The 14,405-nt window shown below is 67.0% G+C and overlaps 1 protein-coding gene across 1 annotated transcript; it reads left to right on the forward strand.

The window, feature by feature from the left end:
• The first annotated feature begins 10,617 nt into the window (after nucleotides 1-10,617).
• LOC120391115 (inhibin beta C chain-like) lies at nucleotides 10,618-13,716 on the forward strand. The gene is made up of 2 exons (XM_039514468.1): nucleotides 10,618-11,179; nucleotides 12,734-13,716. Exons 1-2 carry the CDS (start codon nucleotides 10,792-10,794, stop codon nucleotides 13,462-13,464), a joined length of 1,119 nt encoding a protein of 372 aa, XP_039370402.1. The 5' UTR covers nucleotides 10,618-10,791; the 3' UTR covers nucleotides 13,465-13,716.
• Nucleotides 13,717-14,405: the final 689 nt, after the last annotated feature.

Consider the following 14,405-nt stretch of genomic DNA (forward strand, 5'->3'; position numbering starts at 1 on the left):
GGAAAGCAGCAGAGCCCTTCTCCCGTCTCCGAGGGCCTGGCCGGCCCAGCGTGGCAACCCCCGGCTGCGCTCGGAGTTGCAATCCCGCTCCTCCGGGTAGAGCCCTCCACTGGCCAGGGCCCCGTGTCCCCTTCAAGGACTCGCCCGTCTGCTGGCTTCACCCGCCACCCAGGGGCACTGGGTTGAGGCCGATTGTGCCCAGAGAGCTCCAACTCCTCCCTGACTGGGGGAGGGGGTCTGGCCCCCCAGCGGCCCCTGGAACAGACTGTTCCATATGCCCACACAGCCCCTGGCGAGCGTGCGGCTCGGCTCCCCGAGTCCCAGCTGCGCAGCGTTCGCTCAGCCTTGTGGCTCTGGAAGTCCCCAGTTCAATCCCTGCTGTGTCTGCCAAGCGGGTGCCTGCCCCTCGCTCCTGGCCCATTCAGGCCCCAGCCCTGCCCATCACGGGGTGGCCAGCGTCTGGAGCCCGAGGCCGATCCTGTCCATCAGGGGATCGATGCCCTGTGGGGCCCACGGCTGGCTTTGCGCAAAGCCGAAGGGATGTTGTGTTTTTATTCATCCCTCCCTGTCTGTGTTTGTTCATCTCGGGGGGCCGGGGGTGCTGGGGAGGATCCCAGGCTGAGCCGCGCAGAGCCCTGAGGGGACAACACGGCCCCTCTATCCTGCCTCAGCTGGGCAGCGGCTCCGCGTGGCAGGAGTCCGTAAGGTTAAAAGCCGGGCTGGCGCATTGTGATCATCTTGTCTGGCCTCCCGGGGAATGATTATTATTGCAGTAGCACGTGTAACCCCCGCTGTGCCGGGCGCCGAAGGGCTCGCCGGCTAAGCAGACATAGGTTGGGAGGGGAAACTGAGGAACAGAGTGGGTAAGTGAGTTGCCCCAGGTCCTGCAGCAGCTCAGTGGCAGAGGACCTGGGCCCCGGGTGGGAATTGTTCCAGCTTCCATCCCTGGGCGCTTGTCCTGCCCCCGTCTGGCATCTGAGAGCCCCCTCCCAGCAGGAGCGTTCGCCCCATGGAGGCATCTATTGAGGCACAGCCGTTCCTTCTCTCTACGTGCCACGCCCGAGTCCCTCCGTGCTGGGCGTGTTTTCCAGCCTTCAGTCTGTGGGAGTAGCTCTTCCGTCTCCTGCTCGCCGGTTCGAAGCCAGCGTGTGCTGTGCAGCCCCCCAGGCGGTGTCTACACTGCACACGAAGGCTGGGATCTGACGCAGGTGGGTCAAGCCCCGCTTCTGTCCGCACACAAATCAGTCTGAGCGCTCAGCATCCAGGCCGTAGGTCCCTGTGACGGGGGCGGGTCAGAGCGCACGTCCTGCCGGGACGCGGGTCCGAGCCTCTCGCTCTGCTGTGAGGACGCAGCGCAAGCCGCAGACCTGAGCTGGAAGGGCAGCGTAGCGTAGCATGGACACTGGGAGGGGCACTCTACCCGCTGCAGGTGGCGCCCCCGCCTGTCCGTTCTGGGGATTAGCCCCGTGTGGCCGATGCCCCTTCCTGGGGTACCCCTCTGCCGAGCTCCGTCTCTTTCGCCGTCTTGCCCCAGGAGCCGCTGCCTCCTTGTGACTCAGGTCTCCGGCCAGGGCACTCACGGCATCTCCCCCTTCCGCACACCGAGTCTCAGGCAATCTTCTCCGGCACTGCCCTGCTGGTACCATTTCCCCAGGGGCCGGTAGGGGAACCCGGGCCCGCCCGCTACGCTGGGTCCCAGTCCAGAGACCCTGTACCCGGCAACTGTGGACGGCTTTCGCTCAGACCCGTCCCTGGCCCCCTTCTGCCAGCTTCTGGTTCCCCCTCTCCGTGTGCACCAGCTCCAACTCCCTCCTCCTGCAGCCCTCTTCTGCTGCCGGCTTCCTGGCTTTGTAGCCAGCCCCGCTCCTCCCCAGCTGTAGGGCCCCCCCGGCTGTCCTGCAGGTGCCTTTGAGCGGGGGGTGGGGTGGGCTCCCCATCACAGACACCTTGGCCCGGCTGTGAGACCCACCCCAGTGCAGACGCTTAAGTGCAGGCTTGGAAACACCGAGTCCACCGGCCCGGGTCCCCCAGACCCGGGTTTAACCCCCCAACATTGTTCCTGTCTGACAGCCCCTCACTGGCCCACGTGGGAAACAAACTGGGGGCTTGGCCAAGATCTCAGCAGGCTGGTCACCGTCACACGCAAGCCGACAAGCTCACCCTAAGCGTCCCCAGAAGGGGCCTCTGGTCCTGACGTCTCACAATAGCCACGCGCGCTCCCCCTGGTGAGGACACTTCTGCAGCATCAGCAAGCGAGGCCAAGACTGGGATCAGCCACGGATCCTGGGTGATGGATCCCTGTACAAACAGCCGCTGCGCCCCAGCCCAGAGATGGCTGCATCTCAGCACCAGAGACAGAACTCCCTTCCCATCCCTCCAGGGCAGGGCACACTGGAAGGGGACAACAAGGGAGGGGGAGATCACCCCCTGCCCCCCCCCCCCCCGGCTGTACCTGCACTGAGGATGTGCAGATTAATCAGGCGGAGATGCTGAGAGCTGGGTGCTGCAAAGCCCAGCCTCAGGCCCTGGGGGCAGCCAGTCCAGCCCCCTTTGCCACCCACATCTTTTTAACCAACGTTCGAATGCCTCTTCCCTCACTGGAGTCAGTGGGCTGGGAATCAGGACGCCCTGGGTTCTGGCTCTGCCACTGACCTCGGCCAAATCACTCCCTCGCCCAGTGCCTCAGTTTCCCCACCCTGACCTTCCTTTGGAAAGTGCTCTGGGGGAGAAGTGCAGCGTAAGGGGTGGCTGTTACCGAGTGGGTGTCAGGCCGCCAGCCAGAGCGAATAGAAATAGACAGTGGGAAGTTACTGGACCTTGAAATAGGATTCCCACTGGCTACCATCCCTCTCCCAGCATCCAGTCTCCTCTCTCCGCTGGCCATTCCTCGGCCCCCTTCCTAGATGCCCGGAGCGGCGCTCGCCGTGGGGTCCTGGCGTGCGTTCTGCAGCCCACCCAGGGAGCCAGGGCGCACACAGGCCCCGCGGCCAGGAGGCGAGGCATATGGCTGGAGTATTTATAGCCCTCGCACGCTTCCTGTGCAGAGTGATTCAGAACCGAAGGGGCTGCGTTTGGCTTTACGTGCAAACGAGGAGCTAGAAAGGAAGCCGAAAGCCAGCAGGACGCGGGGCTGTTCTGCGTGGGCAGAATCCGTAACAGCAGCAGCAGCTGCAGCCATCTCTGTTTCTGGAGCGCGATCCTGAGGTGTTTTACAAACCGGGATAACCCACCCACCACCAAAAGGCAGCCACCTCTGGGGTTGGGCCTGGCAGCTGTTTGCACCGGGATCCTTCGCCCAGCGCTGAGATGCAGCCACCTCTGGGGTGAGACACAGCAGCTGTTTTTAGAGGGATCATTCCACTCCCCATTGAAATGCAGCTGCCTCTGGGGTGGGGTACAGCAGCTGTTTAAAAGCCTCATCCCACCACCCTACAACAGCTTTGGATAAGAAGTGAAGGAAATTCCCATCTCCTGCAGCGGAGGGTAGGGTGTGGCCGCCAGAGCTACTCTCGGCCAACAGGAGCCTGGGGTCTCTAACCACCAAAGGTTATTCCCTCTTCTCTGCCATTTGGCACGTGTGACTCCACAGCGCCCCCTCGGGGCAGTGCGCGCCGTGCTGACTCTGCGTGTGGGGAGTGCTATATCTTAAGCCCGTTTTCATTGGGTTCTCAGTAGCAGTTTCCCCTGCGCAACGTTCCTGGGGCACCGTTAAAAGTCCGGTTGGCAGCACAGTGGGGCTGAGCCAGGCTCCCTGCCCTGGCTCCGTGTGGCTCCCGGAAGCGGCCGGCGTCTCCCTGCGGCCCCTAGACACAGGGGTGATCAGGGAAGCTCCATGCGCTGCCCCTGCCCCCAGTGCTGGCTCCGCAGCCCCCACTGGCCAGGAACGGTGGCCAATGGGAGCTGTGGGGGCGGCGTGCAGAGCCCCCTGGCCACTGTGCCAAGGAACCGGACATGCTGCCGCTTCCGGGAGCTGCGCTGGGCCAAGGCAGGCAGGGAGCCGCCCTTAGCCCCGCTGTGCCACCAACCGGGAGCTGCCCGAGGTAAGCGCCACCTGGCTGGAGCCCACACCCCGAATCTCTTCCTGCACCCCAACCCCCTGCCCCAGCTCAGAACCCCCTGCCCCAGCCTGCGCCCCCTCCTGGGGCCTGCACCCCAACCCCCTGCCCCAGCCTGCGCCCCCTCCTGGAGCGTCCTCCTGCACCCAACCCCCTGCCCCAGCTCAGAACCCCCTGCCCCAGCCTGCGCCCCCTCCTGGGGCCTGCACCCAACCCCCTGCCCCAGCTCAGACCCCCTGCCCCAGCCTGCGCCCCCTCCGGGGGCCTGCACCCACCCCCCTGCCCCAGGCCTGCGCCCCCTCCTGGAGCATCCGCCTGCACGCAACCCCCTGCCCCAGCCGGCGCCCCCTCCTGGAGCGTCCTCCTGCCCCCCACCCCCAGCCCCAGCCCTGCGCCCCCTCCTGGAGCGTCCTCCTGCACCCAACCCCCTGCCCCAGGCCTGCGCCCCCTCCTGGAGCATCCTCCCACACCCCACCCCCGACCCCAGCCCAGCGCCCCTCCTGGAGCGTCCTCCTGCACCCAACCCCTGCCCCAGCCCTGCGCCCCCTCCTGGAGCGTCCTCCTGCACCCAACCCCCTGCCCCAGCCCTGCGCCCCCTCCTGGAGCGTCCTCCTGCACCCAACCCCCTGCCCCAGCCCTGCGCCCCCTCCTGCATCCCAAAATCTGGCTCCTATGGGCTGAGCCCTGGGGGGAGGCTCCTGGTCCAGCTCGGCTCAGCTCAGAGCCCAGCCCTGAGTCAATGAGCCAAACTGCGACAGGAGACCCCGCTGCCGGTGAGGTCCCTTCACTCCAGCCCCTCGGCTGATCCAGCCTCCTGGGGGGGTTTCAGAACCAACCCAGAGCAAGACCCAGAGGAGGCTGCAGGGCTGATATGGCTCTGGGGGTGGGGGTGGAGAATAAACCAGGCTCGGGCCAACCGTCCCCCTGGACTCTGCACTTGGATCACCGGGGCCACCATGGGCCTCTTCCCTCTGCCGGGATCTAGACGCTGCCCGTTTCTCCTGAAGGAGCCTGTGCCAAGATCAACAGCCGCACTGCGAAGGTCCAAGGGCACCCGGTGCCAGCGGCTGGCGCGGGGTCTCAGGGGGCGGGGTGGGAATTCCTCACGGCGGCCGCTTTCTACCAGGAAAAGGGCTCGGCTCTCGGCTGCTGTCTCGGGGCAATTTCTCACCGTGGGCGGTGGGGGCAGCCGGCCTGGCTTGGGCCTTTGAGACGAGGCTCTGCAGGGACATTCCTGGCCCCAGGGGGATTTTCCGGAGAAGGGGAGAGGGGCAGAGTTCTCAGCTGAAATCTCCCCTCTCTGCTCCCGCCCAGCCCTGGGGCCTGGCCGGCCAGGTGGGGACAGGGAGGGCCGTCTGGGGCGATGTCCCGGGCAGCCCAGGAGTTCGAAGCCAAGAACCAGCTTTGCGGTAGAGGGGTGGCACAGAGACTGTCCCTGCACGCCCCCTTGTGCCTGGATGCGACAATGCGGCCGCTCAGCCTCAGTTTCCCCACCACCATCTTTGGCCTGCTCCAGCAGAGAGGAGATCGGGCCCTTCCGGTCGAGCCTTCTGGGGTAAGAGCTAATCAACACACCAAGCAAAAGACTCCTCCGTCCAGCTGGGCTTGGCCTCCAGCCCCCTCCCAGCTCGTCCTCCTCTCACAATTGGCTGCAGGACTCCTCGGCCAGGCCATGCCTCTCCTCCGCTCAAGGGCTCCAGCAGGCCCCAGTCCTCCTACGGTCCTTGGGCCCAAGCCAGAGGGAGCAAACAACAGACCTGGGAATAGAACCCAGGAGTCCTGACTCCCAGACCCCTCCCCTCCAGACGCCACTCCCTTCCTCGGGTGGGGTCTGTCTAACAGGGGGAGGGGCTACAACTAGCCCCGCCCACCTAGTACCCAGCATCCTTTGCAGCAGCAATCGTCTCCGCCCTGCCGCCTCGGGGAGGGGGTGGCTGCATCGCGACACTGGTGGGGTATCAGGGCGCAGCCGGGGCTCTGGGCACCCGCCCCATGGGGTGCCCAGCGTGGGAGCTGCCGGAGCCGGAGCCTGGCGAGCTGGGGACACAGAGGAGGTGAAATGGGGATCCAGCGGGGTCAGGTTCCCCAGTGGCTCCCAGTCCGTGACCAGCTGCCCCAGAGACCCAGCTCCGACGCCGGCCGGCCGCAGGTGCCCTGCAAGGCGCGGGGTGTGGCTCCTTGACAAACCCAGCAGTGGGGAGGCAGGTCCATAAAATGGGGTGTCATGTGACACCCCCCCCCCGCCCCCAGGGCAGGTGGTTGGGATCCTTCAGACTTAGCTCCGTTAGCTCGACGCTGCACAGACCCAAAGCCACGCACGGCGCAGCCACTAGAGGGGGACACTGAGCCAACGCGCTGTGGGCTGCCGGGACTTGGCCTCCAGCAGGGGGCGCAATAGGAGGGACCCCAAGGAAGCAGAATGGGGGGGGGCAGTGGTAAAGCCCCAGAGGAGGGGGGCAGAGACCCGCGGCCCAGAGCAGAGAGCTTCGCCCGGGGCCGGGGAGGCTCCCCAGGAGATGGCTAAGCCCTGCCTCTAATACTGGGCAAGCCCCATGCCCCGGGGTCCCTCTGAGGATGGAGCAGCCCCTGTGGGCGCTGGGGGCAGCTAGAGAGAGGGGGCGCTGGGGGCCTGCTTTGCGCCAGGGGCGCGGAGGGCAGAGGTTTCCCTATGGCTGGGCTCTAGGAGGCTACGCCGGGGATCGAACCGGGGATCGGCAGAGCTAGAAGCACAAGCTGCTGCAGCTTGGACCCTGTGGGGGCCGAGGCACCCAGTGTGTGACACCCCCCACTACTGCCAGGTGGCGCTAGCGTCCCAGGAGCCATGTAGGCCCCCTAAGTAGCCGGGCAGTTCCTCCGACCCAGCCCTGGGGCAGCGGGGAGCGGGAGGGAGGAGGGTGTGCAGAGCCAGAGTCCAGGGGCTCCGTCCTGGTGCAAGTGGAGACGAGGGGCTCAGGGCGACCCAGCCTGGCTCGTGCCCCATCGGTGCCAGCTGTGGGGCGCAGGCTGCAGGGACACATGGGAGCATCTCCTGTTCCGGAGCCATCGCAGCCGGGACGGGGGCCGGAGCGGGACGCCCTGGTGCTGGGTGGTCTCCTCTTGGAGCGACTGGGAGGGCAAAGGGAGACGGGGCGCTGACCTTGCTGGTTTGATCTGCTGTGGCACTGGGCTGGGGGGTGGGGAGTGGGGGGCGACGGGTCTGTGACCAGATCGAACGGTTCTTGTGCTCGTTGGTTCACAGAATCAGGCCCCAAGGTTCTGGGGGATTTAGCACCAAGACCCCCCCAGGATGGAGCAGGCCCGGGAGCTCCCCAACCCTTACCCAGTTTCCGGGGGCACTGGGAACCAGTGTCCTCCCCTCCCACCATGCGCTGTACTGCAGCCCCCTGCCCCGAGCGGCTGCCCACCAGCAGGGCCTGCGTCCCACCCCTGTGCACTGGGCTCCCGGCAGGCCTGGCACTCGGCGCTGGGTGCCCTGGCAGGCAGAGAGTGGCCCTGGCTGGCAGCACCCTCTGTGCCCTCTGCTCTTGCAGGCAGATGCCAGCCTGCCAGTGGCTCCGGCAGGGCCCTGAATGCAGAGAAGCCAGCAGCGTGTTTACCATCAGAGAAAGCTGCCAGTCCTGGGGGGTCTGTCCCTCCCCAGCCCAGCCCGCTCCGCTCTGAGGGACCCCCAGGCAACGTGGGGGTCTAGGAGCATCTTGCAGGGACGGGGATTGCTCGCTACAAAGCCCCGTGCGCCCAGGAGATAAATGCCCCGCTGCGCTCGCCGCCACGACGCCGTGGCGATGGGCACATCAGAGCTAACGAGACCAGCTGGCCTGGGCGCAGTCGGGCTCCCTCGTTGCGGGGCGAGGGGGGGGCTCACTCCTTGGTCCGGCTGCCGTGGTGCGTTTTAACCAGCTCCCTGCCTCCCGGCCCCACAGGACACGGTCCGGAGGGGCGGGCACCATGAGGGGCAGCCTGTGCCCTGCATGCCCCGTCGTGGTGCCAGGCGGGGCTGCGGGCTTTGCTTTCTTGGAACAGTTTAATCAACAACAACCCTTATGCAATGCGAGCCGCCGCTCCGACAATACTGTACCGACCTTTGCCCTACATCCCCCCCCTGCCCTTTGGCAAGGCAGGGCTGCGTGGCTGGGGGGGGGGCTGGGGCCAGCTGACCCAGCCCAAGGCCAACAGGGCCTGGTACAGACTGGCAGGCCAAGGGCTTGATGACGCCGGGGTCCCGAGGCAGGGGAGGGGGTTAGCGCTTAGAGCCTGGGACCCCCTGGCATCAGCCGGACGGGGAGCAGAAACAGGGAGCCTGGCCCTGGCCTCGCCAGCCCCACAGGGCCAAGTGCAGAGCCATCTCCGCCTCGCGCCCCCTGGCCCTGCAGCGGGATCCCGCTCTCAGCCTGCAGTGAGGAGGGGAAGGCAGCAGGGGGCACCCTGCCGGGCGGAGTCGTGGGATTCCCCACCGCTGCCCCCAATTCTGGAGAGGGTGCGAAACTCTCCCGGGTCAGCCTGTAACTGCTGCCACCTGCCGGGCTGCCAGGTGCTGGCCGCCGGGGTCCGGGCCTGGCCTCAGAGCTCACCGGGAAACTCCTTCTTCCTCCTTCCCCAGACTGACCCGGGCAGAGCCCAGAGCCAGCTGCAGCCTGTGGCGCCCGGCCCGGGCTGCCAAAACACAGCCCCCGCCCCTGCTCTCCGCCGGCTGCCAGGCCGGCGCCCAGCGCATCCATCCCGTGTGCCAAGGCGGCTTTCCCCACGTGCCGGCTTCACACCCAGCCCCCTTGGGAGGAAGGTCTCGCGCTTTGGCTGGCACCCATCGGTAGCTGGTTAGCGCTGGCTGAGCTTAACGACAGCTTGGCATCACCCTGCCCCGGCCCGCTGCTCACTGCCCCCCGATACCACCTCGCTCCCGCCTCATGCAGGAGGCCGTGATTGTCCCTGGGAGTCGCCCCCTTGCACTGGGACAATGCACACATGCAAATTGCATTTTCCTGGTGGTTGGAGCCCCCCGAAAGCACCAACTCTGTGTGTGTGTGTGTGTGTGTGTGTGCGCCCCTGCATGCACGGGGGCGGGCGTGTCCATGTGCACTGCACCAGTTACAAGACACCCCCCGCCCCCTCGGAGCTGGGCAGCAGCAGCAGGGGCAGGCTGGTGCCAAGGGCAGCACGCATGCCCCGGTGGCAGCACCGTGCCAGGGCTCATTACTCACTGTTGACATTCCTGGGCTATTCTGGGAGCGCGGCCCCGGCCTGCCACAGACTTCGGCCCCGGCCCCGCGGTTGCGTCATGCCACGTGAGTGCTTTTTCCCAGACGGCCTGGTGAACCTGCCGCGTTTACCCTCTGCCCCCGGAGCTCCGTTTCCGAGACTTTGGATGCCAGCGCGTCCCGGTCCGACGGGCAGTGGGGATCAGTCAGGGTCAGTGCGCCAACGCCTCCTGGGCCAGGGGAGCTCCCCTCCGGACACTGCGCCGCCTACCCCCCTCCCCAGACCCCCGCGCTTGGGATACCCCCAAACCCAGCCTGTGGGGCAAGGAGAGAAGACGTGATCTCACTCTGCAGTGCCCCCGCTGGGAGGTGCCCGAGACTGCCCCACCCCAGCCGGCGTGGCAGGAAGGGGGCCTGACTGGGGGAGCAGAAATGGACCCCAAACCCCAGCCGGGCCTGTGCTGAGCCGGGCTGGGCCAGGACTCGCTCCCCCTCAGCCGGGCGTGGCGGGGCCGAGTGGGAGTAAGCAGCCTCCCCTAGCTGGTGCATTCTCTGTAGCTTTCATGCGCCGGCAGCATCCCGGCCCAGCTGCCCCCCACCTCTGACAGCTGCCCCCCAGCCCCCCACGGCGTCCGGACCAAGCAAAGGCCACATGGCGGCTGCTGAGCTCAGCTCCTGGTGTCAGGCCCCGGTGCCGGTAACGTGGCACGTGCCAGCATCAGTGCCCGGAGAGGGACCGTTACCGCTAATGGGGCAGCGTATCTGGGACTGAGCCCTTTGGTGATAAGGGTGCTCGGGCAGGCAATCCTGCTGGGGGGTGCGCCGGGCCCGAGCCCCAGCTCCACCGCCCTCCCCCTCCTCTGCCCCCCACTTGGTCTGTTGTGGGGGGGGCCGTGGGTCGAGGGGTGGGGGCTGGCTAGTGAGCAGTGCCCCCCCCCCGGCTGCAGGAGGCAGGCGGAGAAAGGAGAAACCTGGCAAAGGGACATTAACCCCTGTGCCCTCTGCCCCCTCAGTGCCTGAGCAAAGGACCAGCTGGCACCGGGCAATGCCCCCGGCCCCTGGAGGAAACACCCAGGGGTGTCGTGAGCTGCCACGGAACCCAAAGGTGCCTGCTCTGTGCCCCCCAGCACCTCCCGACTGCCTGGGCAGCGCAACCTTCTCCATTCTTGCATCATGCCCCTTGCCGGGAGCCCTCGGCACCTGTTCCCGGCCGGGGGAGGCAGCACCCCCCAATCCCCCCCCAGCCAGCACCCTCCCCCAGGGCCCCAGGTGCTGGCCAATCGCAGCAGGCAGGAGGGCAGGGCCTGCCCCTGTGACTGACAAGTGCCTGGAGCCTGGACGGGCAGCACCTCAAGCCAAGCCCTGAGTCGGGCTCCCTCGGGCGAGCAGCACCCATCTCAGCCCCTGGCACCCGGCTCCTCGCATGGCAGGTCGAAGCGGGGCAGCCTGGGTGTGACAGCAGGAGGCAGACTGGCTGGGCAGAGCTCGGAGACAAATCCTGGGGGCCTGGCACCGTCCCTACCCCCCGCCGCTCTCGGTTCTAGATGGCTCCTGGCTCCGGCGCACAGCTGGAGAGGAGCGGGCAGCCCCCGGGGGGTTGGCTAGCCCTGGCCGCCCTGGCCCTGCTGTGGGGATCCTCGGTCCAGGGAGGAGGGACGCCAGGGTGCCCGTCCTGCCGGATGCCCACCCTGGAGCCGGGCACGGAGAGGCGCTTCCTGCTCGAGCTGGCCAAGCGGCAGATCCTGGAGAAGCTGCACCTGAGTGAGAGGCCCAACATCACCCAGCCGGTGCCCCGTGTGGCCATCGCCAACGCCCTGCACCGCCTGCATGTGGGCAAAGCCCGGCAGGAGGGGCAGCCGGGGCCCTTCGACCGCTGGGACGGTCCCAACGCCGATGAACTGGGCTACGAGATCATCAGTTTTGCCAAGACAGGTGGGTGCTGCAGACGGGGAACCGAGGCTGGCGGTGAGCCAGGAGCAGGGGTGGGAACAGGCGGGGACGGGGAGCGGGACGGAGCCAACGGCTCTGCCCCACCAAAGGGAACTTTGCCGATTGCAGGTGGGAAAACCTGGGGTCTGGAGAGCAGAGAAGGGGGGTGAGTGGGGAGAAAGGGGACCTGGGGGGAGGCCCAGGCTGCTCTCAGGACAGACCATGCAGGGGGTGGGGGGCAGAGCCACCCCTCACCCGGCTACGAGGGCCCCACAGGTTTACCGAGCCCTTCCCTAGGGCTGGATAGTGCCACAGCATCACTCCTGGGTTCTGCCCCCAGCTCTGGGGGGGAGTGGGGTCTAGTGGTTATAGTCGGGGGGAGCGGCTGGGAGCCAGGACTCCTGGGTTCTCTCCCCAGCTAAGGGAGGGGAGTAGGGACTAGCAGTTAGAGCAGGGGGGCTGGGCGTCGGGACTCCTGAGTTCTCTCCCTGGCTCTGGGAGGGAAGTGGAGTGTAGTGGTTAGAGCAGGGAGGCTGGGAGCTGGGACTCCTGGGTTCTATCCCCAGCTAGGGGAGGGAAGTGAGGTGTAGTGGTTTGAGCAGGGGGGCTGGGAGCTGGGTCTCCTGGGTTCTCTCCCCGGCTCTGGGAGGGAAGTGGGGTGTAGTGGTTAGGGCTGGGCTGGGCGCCGGGACTCCTGGGTTCTATCCCCAGCTATGGGAGGGGAGTGGGGACTAGTGGCTAGAGCAGGGGGGGCTGGGAGCCAGGACTCCTGGGTTCTCTCCCTGGCTCTGGGAGGGAAGTGGGGTGTAGTGGTTAGGGCTGGGCTGGGAGCCGGGACTCCTGGGTTCTCTCCCCGGCTCTGGGAGGGAAGTGGGGTGTAGTGGTTAGGGCTGGGCTGGGCGCCGGGACTCCTGGGTTCGAAGCCCAGCTCTTCTGGGACTCACTTTCCCCCATGGTGGAACTGGCTCCCTGAGGCTGTGATTCCTGCTGGTTTCCCAGCTGGGCTGGTCCGTGGATCTCTGACCGGGGGTGGGGGGAGGTCTATGGACCAGGGTGCCCTGTGCCTGCACCAAGGGCCTGGTAGTTCAGGGCGTAAGGGAGAGATCTGGGCACTGGGACCCCCCCACACTCCCATCCCACTGCTCCTGACACACAGGGGAGGGGGCCTCTGGGGCTGGATGGGGGACAAACAGCCCCCCACTGGAATCTATTTCCCAGGGGATCAGCTCCCCCCAGCCCCATGTATGGGGGGCTGGAGTCATCAGCAAACTCCTCCCCCTATGGGCCTATGCTGCCCATCCCCCCATGGGAGGGCCCTGGGGCAGAGACGGGACCCAGCACTGTCTCCCAATGCCCCCAGCCCATTGGAGCTGAGCCGGGGAGGGGGGCTCCTCGCTGTCACTGCCGGGTTCCCCTGTGGGGGCAGCGGGTCAGAGACAGGGCCACAGGGGTGCCGGGACTTGGCTGGGTGGAGCAGGGAGCCTGGTGCCAGCTGCGAGGACGGGCATTCCCCGCCTGGCACCGCCCCCCGTTCTCACAGCCCCGCTCTCCCCACAGAGTTCTCCTCGCCCTCCAGCACGGGCCTGCGTTTCCGGTTCAGCCGGGGCCCGGGCCGGGATGTCCACATCCTGCAGGCCCAGCTGTGGCTCTACGTCCGGGCCCCCCGGAGCGGGCTCTCCCCGGTCACGCTGCGGGTCTCCCTGGCGGGGGCGCTGCTGAGCGAGAGGCAGCTGGAGGCCCGGGCCGGTGGCTGGCAGACCTTCACCCTCCTGCCTGTGCTCCAGGCCTTCTTCCGCGGGCAGGAGAAGACGCTGCGGCTGGAGCTGGAGTGCCGCGGGTGCCAGGCGAACGCCACGGCCGGGAGCGACGCCGGCGGCTCCCACCAGCCCTTCCTGGTGGCCAAGGCCACGGTGCGGGAGCCAGGGCAGCGGGTGGCCAAACGCAGCCTGCGCTGCGACCAGACCTCCAACCTGTGCTGCCGCAAGGACTATTACGTGGACTTCCGGGACATCGGGTGGAACGACTGGATCATCAAGCCAGAGGGCTACCAGATCAACTACTGCATGGGCCAGTGCCCGCCCCACGTGGCCAGCAGCCCGGGCATGGCCTCCTCCTCCCACACGGCCGTGCTCAACCTGATCCGGGCCCACAACGTGCAGGCGGGCGGGCAGTCCTGCTGCGTGCCCACGCACCGCCGGCCCCTCTCCATCCTCTACTTCGACCGCAACAGCAACATCGTCAAGACCGACATCCCGGACATGATCGTGGACGCCTGCGGCTGCAGCTAGGGGGAGCGTGGCCGGGGGGGCCCAGCTGCCCCTGGAGAGGTGGGGGGTGCGGGAAGCTCCCGGTGCCGTTCAGCAGGGTTGGCGCAGACAGATGGAGTCTGCTCTGCCGCGTGCCCGCCGCGGCTCTGCCCCAGTGCCCTAGGGCACCGTTTGGTAGACGCGGCTCTGCCCCAGTGCCCTAGGGGAGACGCGGGGTCAGGGATTGTTCTGGACTCTCACTCCCGGGGCTCAGGAGGCTGGTTAACACGATACATCTCTGGGCGTGTGTTTGGGGGGGGCAGCTGGCTCCCCCCTCCCCCCCCAGCGCACACACACATTTCAAGCACAAGTGTGCAAGGAGGAAACCGGGCCAGGTGCCAAGTGGAGGAAAGGTCTCCGGGCCGGCTGGGGGCCAACGCCCCACAGCACACGGCTCGGCCGCCCCAGCCCAGAGCTGGTTGGAAAATTTTGCCAGACAAAGCAGGTGGGTTCTTCTCACCGAGAATATCTCGATTTTAGGGGGACTGAGCAGAAAACCGGCAATTCCCAGCTGAGAAGAGGAAACCTTTGGGCCCAAAATGTCGTGTTGAGGTTTTCCATTTCCCAGCTGACCATGTTCCCTGGGTGCTTCCCAAGGGCCGTGGTGGATCTCCCAGACCCAGCGCTGTCCCAGGCGAGCCAGGCTGGTTTCCAACCCGAGCCCCACCAGGGGTTACGCCCGGGGGTGGCGAGACCCGTGCGCAGGAGGAAGCCAGACAAGCTGGGCGCAGCCGGGCACCGGGCACCGGGCACCGGGCACCGGCCCTGCGGACGGACTTGGGACCTGCTCGGGTGCAGATTCTCTGGGGGGGGGTTTCTCATTGCGGGGGCAGTTCTGCTGCCATGGGATGGGCACATTCAATGCACTGGGGAAGTGTTTACTGTAGGGGAGGTGCCAGGCTCGGAGCAGGGCATGGGGTGGC

Source organism: Mauremys reevesii, linkage group 25 (genome assembly GCF_016161935.1).
Source record: "Mauremys reevesii isolate NIE-2019 linkage group 25, ASM1616193v1, whole genome shotgun sequence".
In the NCBI taxonomy this organism is placed as follows: Eukaryota; Metazoa; Chordata; order Testudines; family Geoemydidae; genus Mauremys; species Mauremys reevesii.